The sequence below is a fragment of the Alexandromys fortis genome, unplaced genomic scaffold, assembly GCF_014885135.2.
Source record: "Alexandromys fortis isolate MF-2015 unplaced genomic scaffold, M_Fortis_MF-2015_v1.1 scaffold_77, whole genome shotgun sequence".
Taxonomy (NCBI): Eukaryota; Metazoa; Chordata; class Mammalia; order Rodentia; family Cricetidae; genus Alexandromys; species Alexandromys fortis.
In genome coordinates this window covers 6251768-6266169 of record NW_026067967.1, presented here as the reverse complement: position 1 = coordinate 6266169, position 14402 = coordinate 6251768, and the positions used below count along the sequence as shown (strand labels likewise).

The window sequence follows — 14402 nt, the reverse complement described above, 5'->3', positions numbered from 1 at the left end:
CCTGCCTCTGCCTCCGAGTGCTGGGATTAAAGGCGTGCACCACCACCGCCCGGCGATCAAAATGCAATTTTTAAAACATGATCTAGAAGGAGACACCACAGCCTGCATCTGCCAGGAGCTGAGGATGTGGCGGGGTGGCAGACGGCCTGGCTACCACACGGCAAAGACAGGCTCTCTACCATCTATCCAACGCTGACATCAATAGAGGCCTGTGTGCACATATCTTCCATTAGGAGTTTTCCTTTTCTTTTCTTTTTTGTTTTGTCAAATATGGTTTCTCTGTGTAGTTCTGATTGTCCTGAAACTTAGTCTGTAGACCAGGGTGGCCCAGAACTCAGAGATCCACCGGCCTCTGCTGGTATTAAAGGCATGTGCTACTACAGCCAACTTAGCAGTTTTTCCTTTTTCTCCCCACTTCCAAAAAATTTTATTTATTTGTTTGTTGTTTAATGTATATGAGTGCTCTATCTGCATGTTCAACTTCGTGCTAGAAGAGGGCACCAGATCTCATTACAGATGGTTATGAACCGGGAATTGAACTCAGGACCTCAGGAAGAGCAACCAGTGGTCTTAACTGCTGAGCTATCTTGCTAGCTCAGTAGTTTTTCTTTTAACATGAATCCCCCCTTTTTTGGGATGACTTCATCAGATAAGTCCAGTGAAATATGTAAAACCCTGAAACATATATTTTATATTGCACATATACAGGTATATATACAGGTATATATATATATATATGGAGAGAGAGAGAGAGAGAGAGAGAGAGAGAGAGAGAGAGAGAGAGAGAGAGAGAGAGAGGTTAATAAACAGTATTAATAGTGTGTCTGAAGCCAGTGAAGCTAGTGGAGAAAAAACTGAAATTTTCTACTCGTAGATCAAATAGAATTTTTTGTTTGTAGGTCAAGTGCCAGCTCTGCCTGAGTGCAATGCTGATGGCTGTAGTGCTGGACATGTGCAGACAGACAAGGGCAGTGTACGAGAAAAGGGAACCTCGGTGTCAGCTCTCCAACCCTAAAGCCTGACCTTACCCGACATATTTACCAGGTGGATGGGTGGGAACCTGATATGGGATATTCATTTTAGGAAGCAGATTTTTAAGAGTTCGGAAAAGTTAGCCAGGTGATGGTCGCACGTGCCTTTAATCCCAGCACTCAGAAATTAGAGGCAGGTGGAGTCTGAGGCAGAGTGAATTCCAGCACAGCCAGGACTACACAAAGAAACCTTGTCTTGAAAAACCAAATAAAAAAAGATGAACCAAGCGTCTCCCAGAGGTGAAATGGAGGGCCGCACCTAGTCATGTAAGCGGTACAGTTGGTTATTACCGTATGACGGACTCGGTAAATGAGGTAAGCGCCCTTACTTCCATATGGAGTCCCTGTCGGTAGGGTACTTGGTTAGGTTTTTTAGCAGCTCCACCAGGGCAAGATGAATGCCTTCCTTTGTTGAAACGTTGGTACAGCACAAGAGTTCGTGGAGGGCCTCTCTAATATCCCTGGACGAGTCCTTAAAAGAAAAGAAATAATTAACAATAGAGATTGCTAGCAAACTCAGGCTCCACCCACCTTCCCCTGTCTATAACTACCTTTCCACATAGGGTGTGCATTCGAAAAAATATGTAGAAATTTGCTAACTAAAATTCCAGGGAAAGACCTCATTTTATTGATCTAAGAAGGGGCCTTGCCTTCTTCTATTTTCTATCTTTCTGTTTGTTTGTTTATTTATGAGGCACGGTCTCACTCACTATGTAGTCTTGGTAGGTTTAGACCTTGTTATGTAGACCACGTCAGCCTCGAATTATAGAGACCCAACTGCGTCAGCCTCCTCAGAGCTGGAATTAAAGCCATGCACTACCTCACCTGGCTTCTCCATGTTTTGAGGCAGGGTCTCATATAGTCCAGGTTTACCCTGAGCTCTTGATCTTCCTGCCTCTTCTTCCTAAGTACTGTTTTTACATTCTTTTTCTTTCATTCTTTTTTTTTTTTTCTTTATTCTTTCTTTTTTTTTTTTTTTTTTATTTTCTTTTTTTATTTTTATTCTGTTTTTTTTCTCTTTTTTTTTTATTTTCTTTATTTTTTTTTTTTTTGTATATCTTTATTTTTATTTTTTTTTTTTTTTTTTTATTTAACTTATTCATTTATTATATTTTTTTTTATTTTTTTTATATGTTAATTTTTTTTTTTTTGTTTTTTTTTTTTTATTTTTTTATTTTTTTATTCCTTTTTTTTTTTTTTTTTTTTTTTTTAAATTTTTTGGTTGGGCTGGAGAGATGGCTCAGAGGTTAAGAGCATTGCCTTCTCTTCCAAAGGTCCTGAGTTCAATTCCCAGCAACCACATGGTGGCTCACATCCATCTGTAATGAGGTTTGGTGCCCTCTTCTGGCCTGCAGGCACACACACAGACAGAATATTGTATACATAATAAAAAAAATATTAAAAAAAGCTAGGGTTACAGGCACATGAACTACATCTCACACACACACACACTATATATATATAAAATGCTAGAGCTCCACACTCAGGATCTTTACTGCACAGAAAGCAGGAGAGTTATCTCCCTAGCTATTTTTCTTTTCTTTCTTTTTCTTCGCGACAGGGTTTCTCCGTGTAGCCTTGACGAGCCTCAAAACTCATTCTCCTGCCTCTACTTCTTGAGTGCTGGGATTAAAGGCATGTGCCACCACCACCTGGCTAATTTTTCCAAGCTCTTAAAAATCTGTTTCCTAAAATGAATATCATTTATTAGATTAGACTCCCACTCACCCACCTGGTAAATATCATGTTCTCAGGTTTTAGGGTTATAGAGCTGACTCCCAGTTTTATGGGGTTTTTGTTTGTTTGTTTTTAAGACTTTTTTGAGACAGGGTTTATTTGTAGCTCTAGAGCTTGTCCTGGAACTCGATCTGTAGACCAGGCTGGCCTCAAACTCAGAAATCTACCTGCCTCTGCCTCCCACTCCAAGTACTGAGATTGAAGACCTGCATTACCACCATCCGGTGCCTCATTATTTTTCAATGGCAAAATAAAAATTCTGTATAAAAAACAGTACCGTAGGAAAGCTGAAGGCTTGGATCACTTGAGAAGCTGTTTTGGACACAGCAGACTTTTGTGGCTGGACACAACTGTCCACTGAACCAGCCCCTCTCTTTAACCTCATGCAACCTCAATGGCAGCACCAGGATAATTGATGCTGCTTCCTAGAGGCCTTGCACAACCACGCACAGAGCAACTGATAGCTAGGACTGAAGAAATGAGTGTCCATGGATAACATCATCTCGTGTGTTTGAGTGGCCTGGTCCATCCTGATGTCAGTCACACAAAACAAAAGACTCTGGGCTATCCACATCAATGAAGCAGGATTCTGGTGGCCAGCAAGTCTCTGCAGTTCCCTTATCACAGAGACATTCAGAACCACTCTATTTCTGAAGCAATTACTGTCAGCAAGATTCTGCCCTGTTACTACTAGAAGAACACTGCCAGGCTGATCATGTGCTGACGCTATCTCCTGCCCTGCGGTGTAAACTGCTGCTCTCAGTGCAACCCAATCAGCCACAAGAAGCCTCACCTACAAGACAGGCAAAGTGGAAACTTGTTGGCCCCCGGCACAACGCTCTGTGTCCCGGGGTTTCCTCTGTGCACCTCTCTTGCCCACAAGCCTCAGGAAGCCGCAGTCTAGACGCCCATCAGAAGACGGGGTTCTCTAAGCGGATGGCACAAAGAGCACCTTCTGTGCGCAGCTGCACTGCGCTAGGCATTTCCTTATCGGAGTTCATTTACTCCTCACTCCAGGAGCTGTAGCTAATCCGTTCCACTGAGCATGAAACCAAACACTAACATGATGTGGTCTGCCCAATGTCAGAGTTAAAAACTGTCAAAAAGAGGACACAAACCAGGCCTGTCTAAAACTCTCTTCTTTTGATCATTAACATATAATAAAGCCTCCATTTATTTATTTGCTATTAATTTTTTAAATTATGAAACATATCAAATACTAATGAGACAAAACAAATCGAAAAAAGAGCTATAGTGAACCATATTTCTACAATGTGATGGGGCAGGGCAACAATGCCCCTCTCAGAACACACATTAGCAACCCCCGGTCCATAAAGCCAATAAACATCTAAAAAAGCCAGGCATGGTGGTGCACACCTTTAATGCCAGCACTCAGGAGACGGTTAGAGGTAGGCAGACCTCTCTGAATTCAAAGCCAGTCTGATCTACACGGCAAGCTCCAATATCCAGGGCTACACAACAGAAATCTCGTCTCAAAAACAAAATACTCTGGATGTACAGATCAAATGTCTGTGGCTACACCTTCCTTTCAATCTCTTCTACGCTCTAAAAGTCAAGGTTACAGTCGTTCTCTTTGTGATCTGAGCCTGTGCTTTGGATTTCACCTCTCCTTATGCTGGAGGTTTGAACTCCGGACAAACCGTTAACCAGATAGGAAGCTAGTTCAGGACTCCACGTCTGGTTAGTGGTCCTCTTCCCTCCCTCACCTGATTGACTTCAGGTCATCTCTTAGATCAGTGGTTCTCAACCTTCCTGATGCCGTGACCCTTTAATACCGTTCCTCATGGTGTGCTGACTCCAACCATAAAATGATTTCTGTAGCTACTTTATAACTGTACTTTTGTTACCGCTATGAATCGTAACGTAAATATCTGTGTTTTCTGATCGTCCTAGGCAACCCCTGTGAAAAGGTCATTCAACCTCCAAAGGGGTCACGACCTATAGGTCGAGAACTGCTTCCCATTCAAAGAAGGCTTAGGTGAACCTTCCTTTCTTCTAGAGACCCTGCTTATCTACTATAGTAACAAAGTACAATTCTGTATTTCCTATTTACCCAACTAACTCTCACGAAACTAAGAGCCCTCATAATAGGGACTATCTGTTTACCACTATGCCTCTTCTACTAACATAATACCTGGCAAAAGAAAATAAAGGGTGTGCATGAATAGACCCCAGCTCTTTTACAGAAGTGCTGTTATGCTGACTGTAAATACACAGAGATACTTCTGCCTTTACCTCCTGGGTACCGGGATTAAAGGTGTAGCCATTCTTCAACTCAACAGAAATAAGGGCTATAAAGCTCTGAGAAGCAGGGCCTGGTGAGATGGCTCAAGGGTTAAGGACACTGACTGCTCTTCCAGAGGACCTGAGTTCAATTCCCAGTACCCACATGGCAGCTCACACCCATCTGTGGTTCCAGTTTCAGGTGACCCAACACCAATGCACATATAAATGAGTAAGTAAATTTTTTAAAACTTTTTTTCTAAAAAAATAAAAAATAAAAAAATAAAAAAAATATTTATTTATTGATTTATTTATTTATTTATTTATTTATACAGTATCCTGCTTGTAGGCCAGAAGAGGGCACCAGATCTCATTACAGATGGTTGTGAGCCACCATGTGGTTGCTGGGAATTGAACTCAGGACCTTTGGAAGATCAGTCAATGCTTTTAACCGCTGAGCCATCTCTCCAGCCCAATAATTAATTTTTTAAAAAGCTCTGAGAGCCGGGCAGGCAGTAACAGCACGCACCTTTAATCCCAGCACTTGGGAGGCAGAAGCAGGTAGATGTCAGTGAGTTTGAGGCCAGCCTGGTCTACTCATGGGCACTGGTGACATCACAGAATCCAGGAGAACAGGCCTTTATAAGTCATCATCTGTGCATCTAGACACAAAGCAGTAAACCATGTCTCTAAAACGACATGGCTCTGCTGAAGTCATCACTATTGTTTATAACAAGCATTTCCGAGTTCCTAGAAGGCACCCCAGACACAGTGGTGAAGACAAAGTAATTATGCAAAGCTCAATAAAATAAAATAAAATAAAATAAGATTTCCCTGCACTCGTACTGGACCATGTCCAAATTTCCACAGATACGAGAACTTGGCTGCAAGGGCAGTGACTACGACAGGAAAGTTGTTTTACATCAACAGTAACAAAAACGTGGCCCTGGATGACTATTCTGTATAAAATGCCAATTAACATTTTTTAGCAACTATAAAAATAGTAATTTTTGAAGTTGGGTGTATTGGTGCCTTTATTCCTAGCACTTGAGAGGTGGAGACAGGAATCTCTGTGAGTTCGAGGCCAGCCTAGTTTACATAGTAAGTTCTAGGATAGCCAGGACTATGTAGCAAGACCCTGTCTCAAGGAATCATCATTCTTTGAATGTACATACGCGTGCTTACATGTGTGCACATGTGTGTGCTGGGTGTCATCCACAGCACCATTCACCTCCTTTCAGACAGAGTCTGTCTTTGGCCTGGAGCTCACCAATTAGGTTAGACCCAGGGATCTGACTGTCCCTAGCTCACCAACACCCAGCACTGGTCTAAGGGTCTGGGCATTGAGTTCAGGCCCTACCTTAAGCCATCTCCAGAAGCCCAAACCTCAGGGATCATCTGACCTAATCTCTACTTAACACAGGAAATCTTTCACGACTGCATAATCCTTGACACAAACTTGAGAGTCAGACAAAGCTGGACTCAGACCCTGGCCCTGACATGTCTAGCAAACTGGGATGCCTGTCGAGCAGAGTGGGCTCACAGCTGCTTTCCCTCCCAAGTTCTCCGGAGAGTGCCCGGGGCTAGCCACAGCACTAGCGCAGTGGGCCGTCACTTAAAGATACCAGGGCTTCTGTAGATGACGTGAGTTCAGTCCACAGGACCCAGAGTGGAAAAAGAACCAGCTCCTGCGTGCTAGCCTTTGATCTCCACATGTGGGATGCAGTATGCACACACAAACACACCACACCGACACACACACACATGAAAAAAATCACAAATAAATAAAAAACACCAGATCACCAAGGGAACGTACCCCAGCAGGTGTTTACCGAGAACCCACTAACAGTCACAGCACAGCTAAAGACTAAATCGACTTGTTTTTATGCGTTCTGCATTTGCTTTAGTGCCAATAAAACAAAACTGTCAAGGACAAGCCCTAAATGCTTAATTAGATGGGAATGAGTCAGGAATCAGCTTATTTTCCTGGGCTCAGGGCCAGCAGCCTCTTTTAGTGGCTCCAAAACTAAGCACTATCATGGAGAAGAGAAAAACAGCGCTGAGGCTCACTGCACACGAGCTACCAAGAGCAGGGGAGCATGGCTCCCAATCATGGCCGCCCACAGTGTACAAAAGGGTCGGTCAGATATGGGTCACATGGTCTAGCAGAGCGTATCGGGTATTCCCCAGGACCTTCCTTTATTACCAGATACTAGTGCCATTATTACCCAGATACTAGTCACCTAGGACGAAAACTACTGATCCAGACTCGCCAACGCTAGATATAACCACATGATTTATATTCCAGTCAACACAGAACACTAAAAGCCTACCTTTCAAAATAAGCGAAACAGAATGAAGCCCCTTTCTTGCCCTTTCCTTTCTCTCACAGGCAAAAGCAGTCTAGAAAGAAGGAGAGTGTGGACTGTCAGGCATGGGGAAGACAAGGACAGAGGACAGACAGGAAAAGTGAGCCTGGATCCATGATGATCTCAGCCCTGCAGGCCTAAGGGAGGGTGAAACTTCTGCCTCGTCAAAGCACTGGTTCTCTGCATTTCTGTTACTCACCTAACAAGAAAGAAAAGTTTAAAATACCTGCTTTCTAACTGTTCTTGTTTTTTTTCCCGAGACAGGATTTCTATGTAGCCCTGGCTGTCCTAGAACTCGCTATATAGACCAGGCTGGCCTTGAACTCACAGAGATCTGCCTGGCTCTTCCTCCCAAGAGCTGGGATGAAAGGTGTAAGCTCTTTGTAACTATTTCTATTTGTGCTACTCTCTGACTCATGAATAAAACATCACTAAAAAATAATAAACAAACAATTACAATCTAACCCAAGTATAAATAAAATCTCAAAACCACTCAGGAGTAAAGGCCAGCACTCAGAGAATCTGGATAACTAACAATGAAATTCAAAGCCATCAGGCAGAGCAGGAGTCAGAGGAAGCAGACAAGAATGGCTCACCTGATGGTGAACTCCAGCAGCTCCTGGGCCCCCTGCGGGTCTAGGTGCTGAACACTGTAGACCCTGTCGAGGCTCTGCTGCAGGAACTGCTGGGAAGGGTCTTCATGGGGGGTGATGGCAGGAGAGACGGCTGATGACACCAGTTTTCTCCCTGGCAACTAAAAATTAGCGCAACAGCAGTATCAGCAAATCCTGTGGTCGGCTTAGGGGATGGCCACTCACTCACACACGTACGCACACAGACACGCAACAGAGGCCGAGAGGAAAGATGGAGGAAAAAAAGGAGGGGAAGAACACAAGGCAAAAGACTAGGAAGGCGAGCACCAATATAGATGAGAACGCTAACCCAGCCCATCCAACACCACAGCAGAAATGAGAATTGTATCGTGTTTCTGTCGCTGAGCTCAGGGATAGTACTAAAAGTTCATCTGTGTGTTACATTTATTTTTAAGACTTGTGTTTCATTTCATGGGAGTGTGATGACTTATTCCCAAATCAGCTTATGAAGCATGCTGTAAAATGTTTTATAGGAAGGTAATTGTAATTCCTGTTCTAATCGTTAGAAGTAGTAACTTCTAAGATTTAAGAAAGAGATGGAGGGCCAGTGAGAAGGCTCAGTAAGTAAAGAAACTGACTGTCAAGTCTGAGATCTCGAGTTTGTCCCTGACATGGTAGAAGAGAGGCAACTTCCAAAACGTCTTTTGACTACCCACATACAGAGACCCTAGGGAGAACTGATTCCCACGAACCACACACACACAAATTATATAATGTAAAAATAAGTATTACAAGTTTACTCCAGTCTAAAATATATTTTTTTCTTGCCTAACAATATGTAACTAATCCTTAATTGCACGCTCAGCACAGAGAGAAGTGAGTGAAGGAGGGAACAGGGAAGGGGGACACAGCTGGAGGATGTGAACAGAGAAGCACAGGCACAGAAGTCCAGCGCGGCAGCACACGCCTATAACCCTAGTATAGGAAGACTGAGGGCAAAGGACTGCAAGTTTGCCGGGCAGGGGTGGCACTCGGGAGGCAGAGGCAGGCAGGTGTCTGTGGGTTCGAGGCCAGCCTGGTCTTCAGAGTGAGTTCCAGGACAGCTAGGACTGTTACACAGAGAAATCCTGTCCTGAAGAAAAAAAAAAAAAGAAAGAAAGAAAAAAGAAAAGAAAAAAAAAAGATTGCAAATTTGAGCTAAGCAACAGAGATCATCTCAAAAACTGTAAGCACAGTAAGAAAGTCCCAAGATAAAAAGAGAATGGTGGACGGATGAATTTTTGTAGACTACATAGTCTGCTATTTAACCACCACAAGGCACGGCAAATCAACAAAGCAGAATACTTTCAGCTTACCCTCAGGGCAGGAACAAGATGAGAGAGGCTGTCTCGCAGGTAGGCATAGTGCCTGAAGGTGTGGTCCGAGAACAGTGCAGGCATTGTAGGGCAGGTTTTAGCAGCATTGAAGATAAGAACTAAAACTGCAATGTCTGGTGCACAGTGGGTTAAGTGATTTAGAAAGCCATACATAGTCTGCTGCCTCACTTCCCACCGCCACAGCTCCCATTAAGGCCACAATTTCCCAATAATCAAAACAATTTTGATTTGCAGTTCAGGGCTGGAGGTACGACCCAGTAGGTAGAGTGCGTGCCTAACAGGCAAGAAGCCCTGGGTTCAATTCTCAGAACCACACAACGTACTGGGGCGTGCCTATGAACTCAGGAGGTCGAGGCAGACGCCAGGCTCAGTCCACGCAAATACACCAACCCCAAGAGACGGTGAAAGCAGGCAGACTTAGGGGAGGATGCAATGGTCCCCTTGTCCTCACTAGTTTCAGTGTGTCCTATGTTCCAATAAGGATCCCTAAAAGTCATGGAGGATCTGGGTCTGCATATGAAGCAAAAGGAGCCTAGGGAGAGTGAGGATGTACTGGGGTAAACACACTCCCGTTACTAGAAAACAATCCAAGTCCACATGGTGCTACACGAGGAAATCAAAACCCACTGAACTTGAACTACAAGCATAGTGAGCATGCAGCCTAGCTCAGAACAGCGCCTCCCTCGGGCCAAATGAAGCATGGCTCAAGACACAGCGGATTACACAAGTTGTAAGATCAGACGTGTAAGCTCTAGGGGCAGACCTGTACAGCTTCACGATGTGGCTTGCCTCACGGGAAAGTCCTACATCACTTCACAGGTGTGTGCGTCAACAGATGGGATAGATCTCATTTTTTTAATGGGAAAATTGCCTTTAAAAATATATTTATGTATTTTTTTGTGCACTGATTTTGTTTTGCCTGCAGGTATGTCTCTGCGAGGCTGACAGCTTCTCTGTGTCTGGAGTTACAAACAAGGGTGAGCAGCATCTCTCCAGCCCCCCAGATCTGATTTTTTTGAGTTACTTTCAGTAACTCAGTTTCTTGGGGCTGGAGAGAACGCTGAGCGGTTAAGAGCCCTGGCTGCTCTTCCAGGGACCTGGTTCAATTCCCAGACCCACATGGCTGCTCTTGCCTCTCTGTAACTCTGGTTCCAGGGCTTCTAACACCCTCACCCGGATCTATATGCAGGCAAAACACCAATGCACATAGAAATAACTAAAACTAAAAATAACAACAAAACTTAAATTTTTTCAAGGGTCAGTGGTGGCACACACCTGTTGTGGAGATCACCTTAACTATGTCGGGCTGCGTTACATCTTTTATGCTGCATTTGTTTAATGATGTAGGATGTGTGTTTAGTTATGAAGAGTTCCATTTGTTTCACCTTGCCTGCATAAGGCCTAATAAAAAGCTGAACGGCCAATAGATAGGCAGGAGAGGTCAGGCAGGGCTGGCAGGCAGAGAGAATAAATGGGAAGAGAAATTGAGGCTTGGAGGAAGAACAAGCGAAGGAGGAGGAGAGAACGAGGGATAGGCCCAGGCAGAGGCCAAGCAGCAGCCAGGCAGCCATAGAGACAGCAGGAAAGTAAGGCAGACAGAAAGAGAGTAAGAAAGAGAAAAAAAGCCAGAGCCAAAAGGTAGATAAAGAGAAACAGGTTAATTTAAGTTAAAAGAATCAGCCAGAAACAAGCCTAAGCCAGGCCGAGCATCCATAACTAATAAGTAGTCTCTGTGTCACGATTTGGGAGCTGCCTGGTGGCCCAAAAGAAAAAGCCTGGTACACACACCTTGAATCCCAGCACTCAAGAGGCAGAGGCAGACATATCTCTAAGTTTGATGAGGCCAGTCTGGTCTACAAATCAAATTCCAGGAAAGCCAAGACTATATAGAGAAACTGTGTCTTGAAAAACTAAAAGAGGGCTGGTGAGATGGCTCAGTGGTTAAGGGCACTGCCTGCTCTTCCAAAGGTCCTGAGTTCAATTCCCAGCAACCACATGGTGGCTCACAACCATCTGTAATGAGGTCTGGTGCCCTCTTCTGGCCTGCCGACATACACACAGAATATTGTATACATAACAAGTGAATAAACAAATAAATAAATATTTGAAAAAAAATAAAAAGAATATTCTTAAAAAAAAAGAAAGAAAAACTAAAAGAAATAAAATAAAATAATAAAATCATCAACAAAGATAAAATTGTGTGGCAAATTAGTGATAAAATATACAAAATATATAATGAATACGTGAAATGCGAGAAGGGGTAAATAACAGGCTAAAGTGCTTGTTGCTATTAAATGGCAAAGATGAAAGCAATGAAGGCTGAGGATGGCCACCTCTCCCTCTGGCACCACCAGTACAATTCAGATCTCTGCTACGACCACAGGGCCCATCTGAGCCCAGCGAAGAGGATACACGCCGGGTCATCCATGTCTGGCTCAGCTGTGTCAAAAAACGGGTGGGTGCTCAAGAGCTCGGGCACCAAAGGAAGCACAAGGGTCGGATGCCGGCTCCCCAGGAACTTCAAGCACCTGAAACAAACAGGAACGACATCAGCACATTAGCGAGTGTCTCATCCACATTCCACACTCAGGCATGTCACCAATCCCTCAGGAACTCAGCTGGCTCCTCTAGAAACAGCGTTTACAGAACAGAGGAGCTCAAATGCAGAGCTGTTTAAACAGCAGCAGTTCCTCCAGCTTTCCTGACAAGAAAACTGCTCCTTAGGTACCAGGGCAACGGTAAGATGCTAAGACAAAGACCATCCAGTTCCAGGGCTGTCCGCTATCGGCTCAACCCGCCCATTTCCCAGCAGCTGGTCCGCTAACAGTCAAGTAACTCAATTCTGGTCACTGGGTCACTGGAGAAGTCTGCGGGGAGCTGTCAGTAATGACTTTCTAACCACACACAGAAGCACACGAGGGCATCTCTTTCTCTGGGTCTTCCGAGGCTGGCTTATGAAGCGAATGGCAACTGTGAGCTCATCAGGCAGGACTCTCACCCTGACGAGACGGTCAGTCCTGAAGCTCACTCACCATGGATTGCTACGTAAAGATCAGATTTATTGTTTAAGACGTTTTGAGCCAGGTTTTCTGTTTTTTGATTTTTAACTTGAAGTCAAAACAACACAACTGATATCCTAGGGGATGTCCTGAAACCATGCAGCCTTGGGAAGGCTGTTCATAAAGCAGGGTTTAAATGAGAAAAAAAATGCAAAGTTTTTAAGAGTGTCATTAGTAAGAACCCAGTTAAAAAAATAGCTATTATAGTGAAAGGGACAGGCTTTTCCAAGCTGTGTAAAACTGCACACGAGGCAACTGTGTGTTTTTATTTTTTTATAAGTTTTGGGTTAGACCTGCTAACAGTTTGGCTACACTGAATTACAAAGAGGGCTGAAGAGGTGGTAAAGAGCTTGGCGCACAGCCTGGACGGATGCCTTGAACACCCATGCAAACAATAACGAAACACAAAACTGAACAGTTAGTGCCTGTAATCCCAGCACTTAGCAGACTGAATCAGGCTGATCCCTGAGAGCTTGTTGGACAGAGAATCCAGGTAACAAGTTCCAGATTCTGTAAGATACCCTGTCACAAAAAAATAAAGTGAAGGGAGTCAGAGAGACGGCTCAATGGTTAAAAGTACTGGCTTCTCTTCCAGACAACTCAGGGTTTGAGTCCAGCACCCACAGGGCACCTTCCAGTTCCAGGAATTTTTTTTTTAAATATTTATTTATTTATTATGTATACAATAATCTGTCTGTATGCCTGAAGGCCAGGAGAGGGTGCCAGACCTCTTTACANGTGTTTTATAATTAAAGGAACAAAAACCATAAAGGTATATAATATCATGTATAAAACAGTGTGGAGGGGCTGGAGAGATGGCTCAGAGGTTAAGAGCATTGCCTCCTCTTCCAAAGGTCCTGAGTTCAATTCCCAGCAACCACATGGTGGCTCACACCCATCTGTAATGAGGTCTGGTGCCCTCTTCTGGCCTGCAGGCATATACACAGACAGAATATTGTATACATAATAAATAAATAAATATTTTAAAAAAAAAGTGTGGACATCTGTGTGGCCATACAGACCAACAGATGAGCAGCGAGACTGCATGAGCTGCCCCCTCCCTCCAGCACACGTCACAGCACACTGACAGCACATGTCACGGCACACGTCACAGCACACGTCACAGCACACTGACAGCTGTGCCATTCTCCGCAGGTCTATATCTGCTCCTCTTCTGCCTCGAATGTTCTTCCACCGTGGACAAGTCTTGCAAAAATGGTGCCTAGTTCCTTCGTCTTTGAGTTCGACTTTAGATCCTTTTCCTGACTGCTGTATTCCCTAACCCCAAAACCCCAAAGAACCAAATTCCCTGATACACTCTTACAGCATCTCACTCCTGCTACAGACTAATTTCATTTCATTGTTGTGCCTTTGTGCTGCTGATTACTAAATCATAAGGTTCACGAGAGCAGGACCATGGCTTCCACTCACTGTTTTAACTCCCCTACAGCAGTGCCTGGCACACAACAAAGTAAAGACTGAAGAGAGGGACTGAGGAGCTGACTCAGATCTGCCTGACTCTAAACACTGTCAACTTAACCATAAGATAATGTTTCCCAGATGAGTGAACCTCCACTGCTGACAGCAGGAAGCTGGACTGATGTCTTTCTTAAGCACTATATAATAGCCAGTTTTAGGGCTAACTTGTGCAGGTTTGTTTCTGGAAATACTTGCTATGCACTCACTATGAGTACGTCACCAGGTGGAGCCTGAAGAGAACATAACAAAAGGCATCACCTAGAGACTCCACTAGAGAGTTAATGATCTCATCAGGGAGATAAGACATGATAAACTAAAGGGGAGACACGTGGGACTGGTATTTAATATGCATCAAATGATTGACAGGATGTAACAATGTATCTGCTATAAATTCCATAAAAACTTTAAGAATGAGGAAAGCTGAAAGAGGCAAGTCTATAGTCATCTTCTCTGCACAACAATTTCCCATAATGCTTAGAGTGAGTCAGTGCGCACAAGCTGCTTGCCCCTGCCT

General features: G+C 43.9%; 1 protein-coding gene across 1 annotated transcript in view; it reads right to left on the bottom strand.

Moving 5' to 3' along the window:
* Positions 1–14402, bottom strand: part of Ints4 (integrator complex subunit 4) — a 54900-nt gene that overhangs the window by 16122 nt on the left and 24376 nt on the right. Inside the window, exons 12-17 of the mRNA XM_050154464.1 lie at positions 13482–13597; positions 11763–11878; positions 9330–9463; positions 7978–8135; positions 7352–7415; positions 3566–3696 (exon numbers count right to left, since the gene is read on the bottom strand). Coding sequence (XP_050010421.1) covers positions 3566–3696; positions 7352–7415; positions 7978–8135; positions 9330–9463; positions 11763–11878; positions 13482–13597 — 719 coding nt within the window. The remainder of the gene's footprint in view (positions 1–3565; positions 3697–7351; positions 7416–7977; positions 8136–9329; positions 9464–11762; positions 11879–13481; positions 13598–14402) is intronic.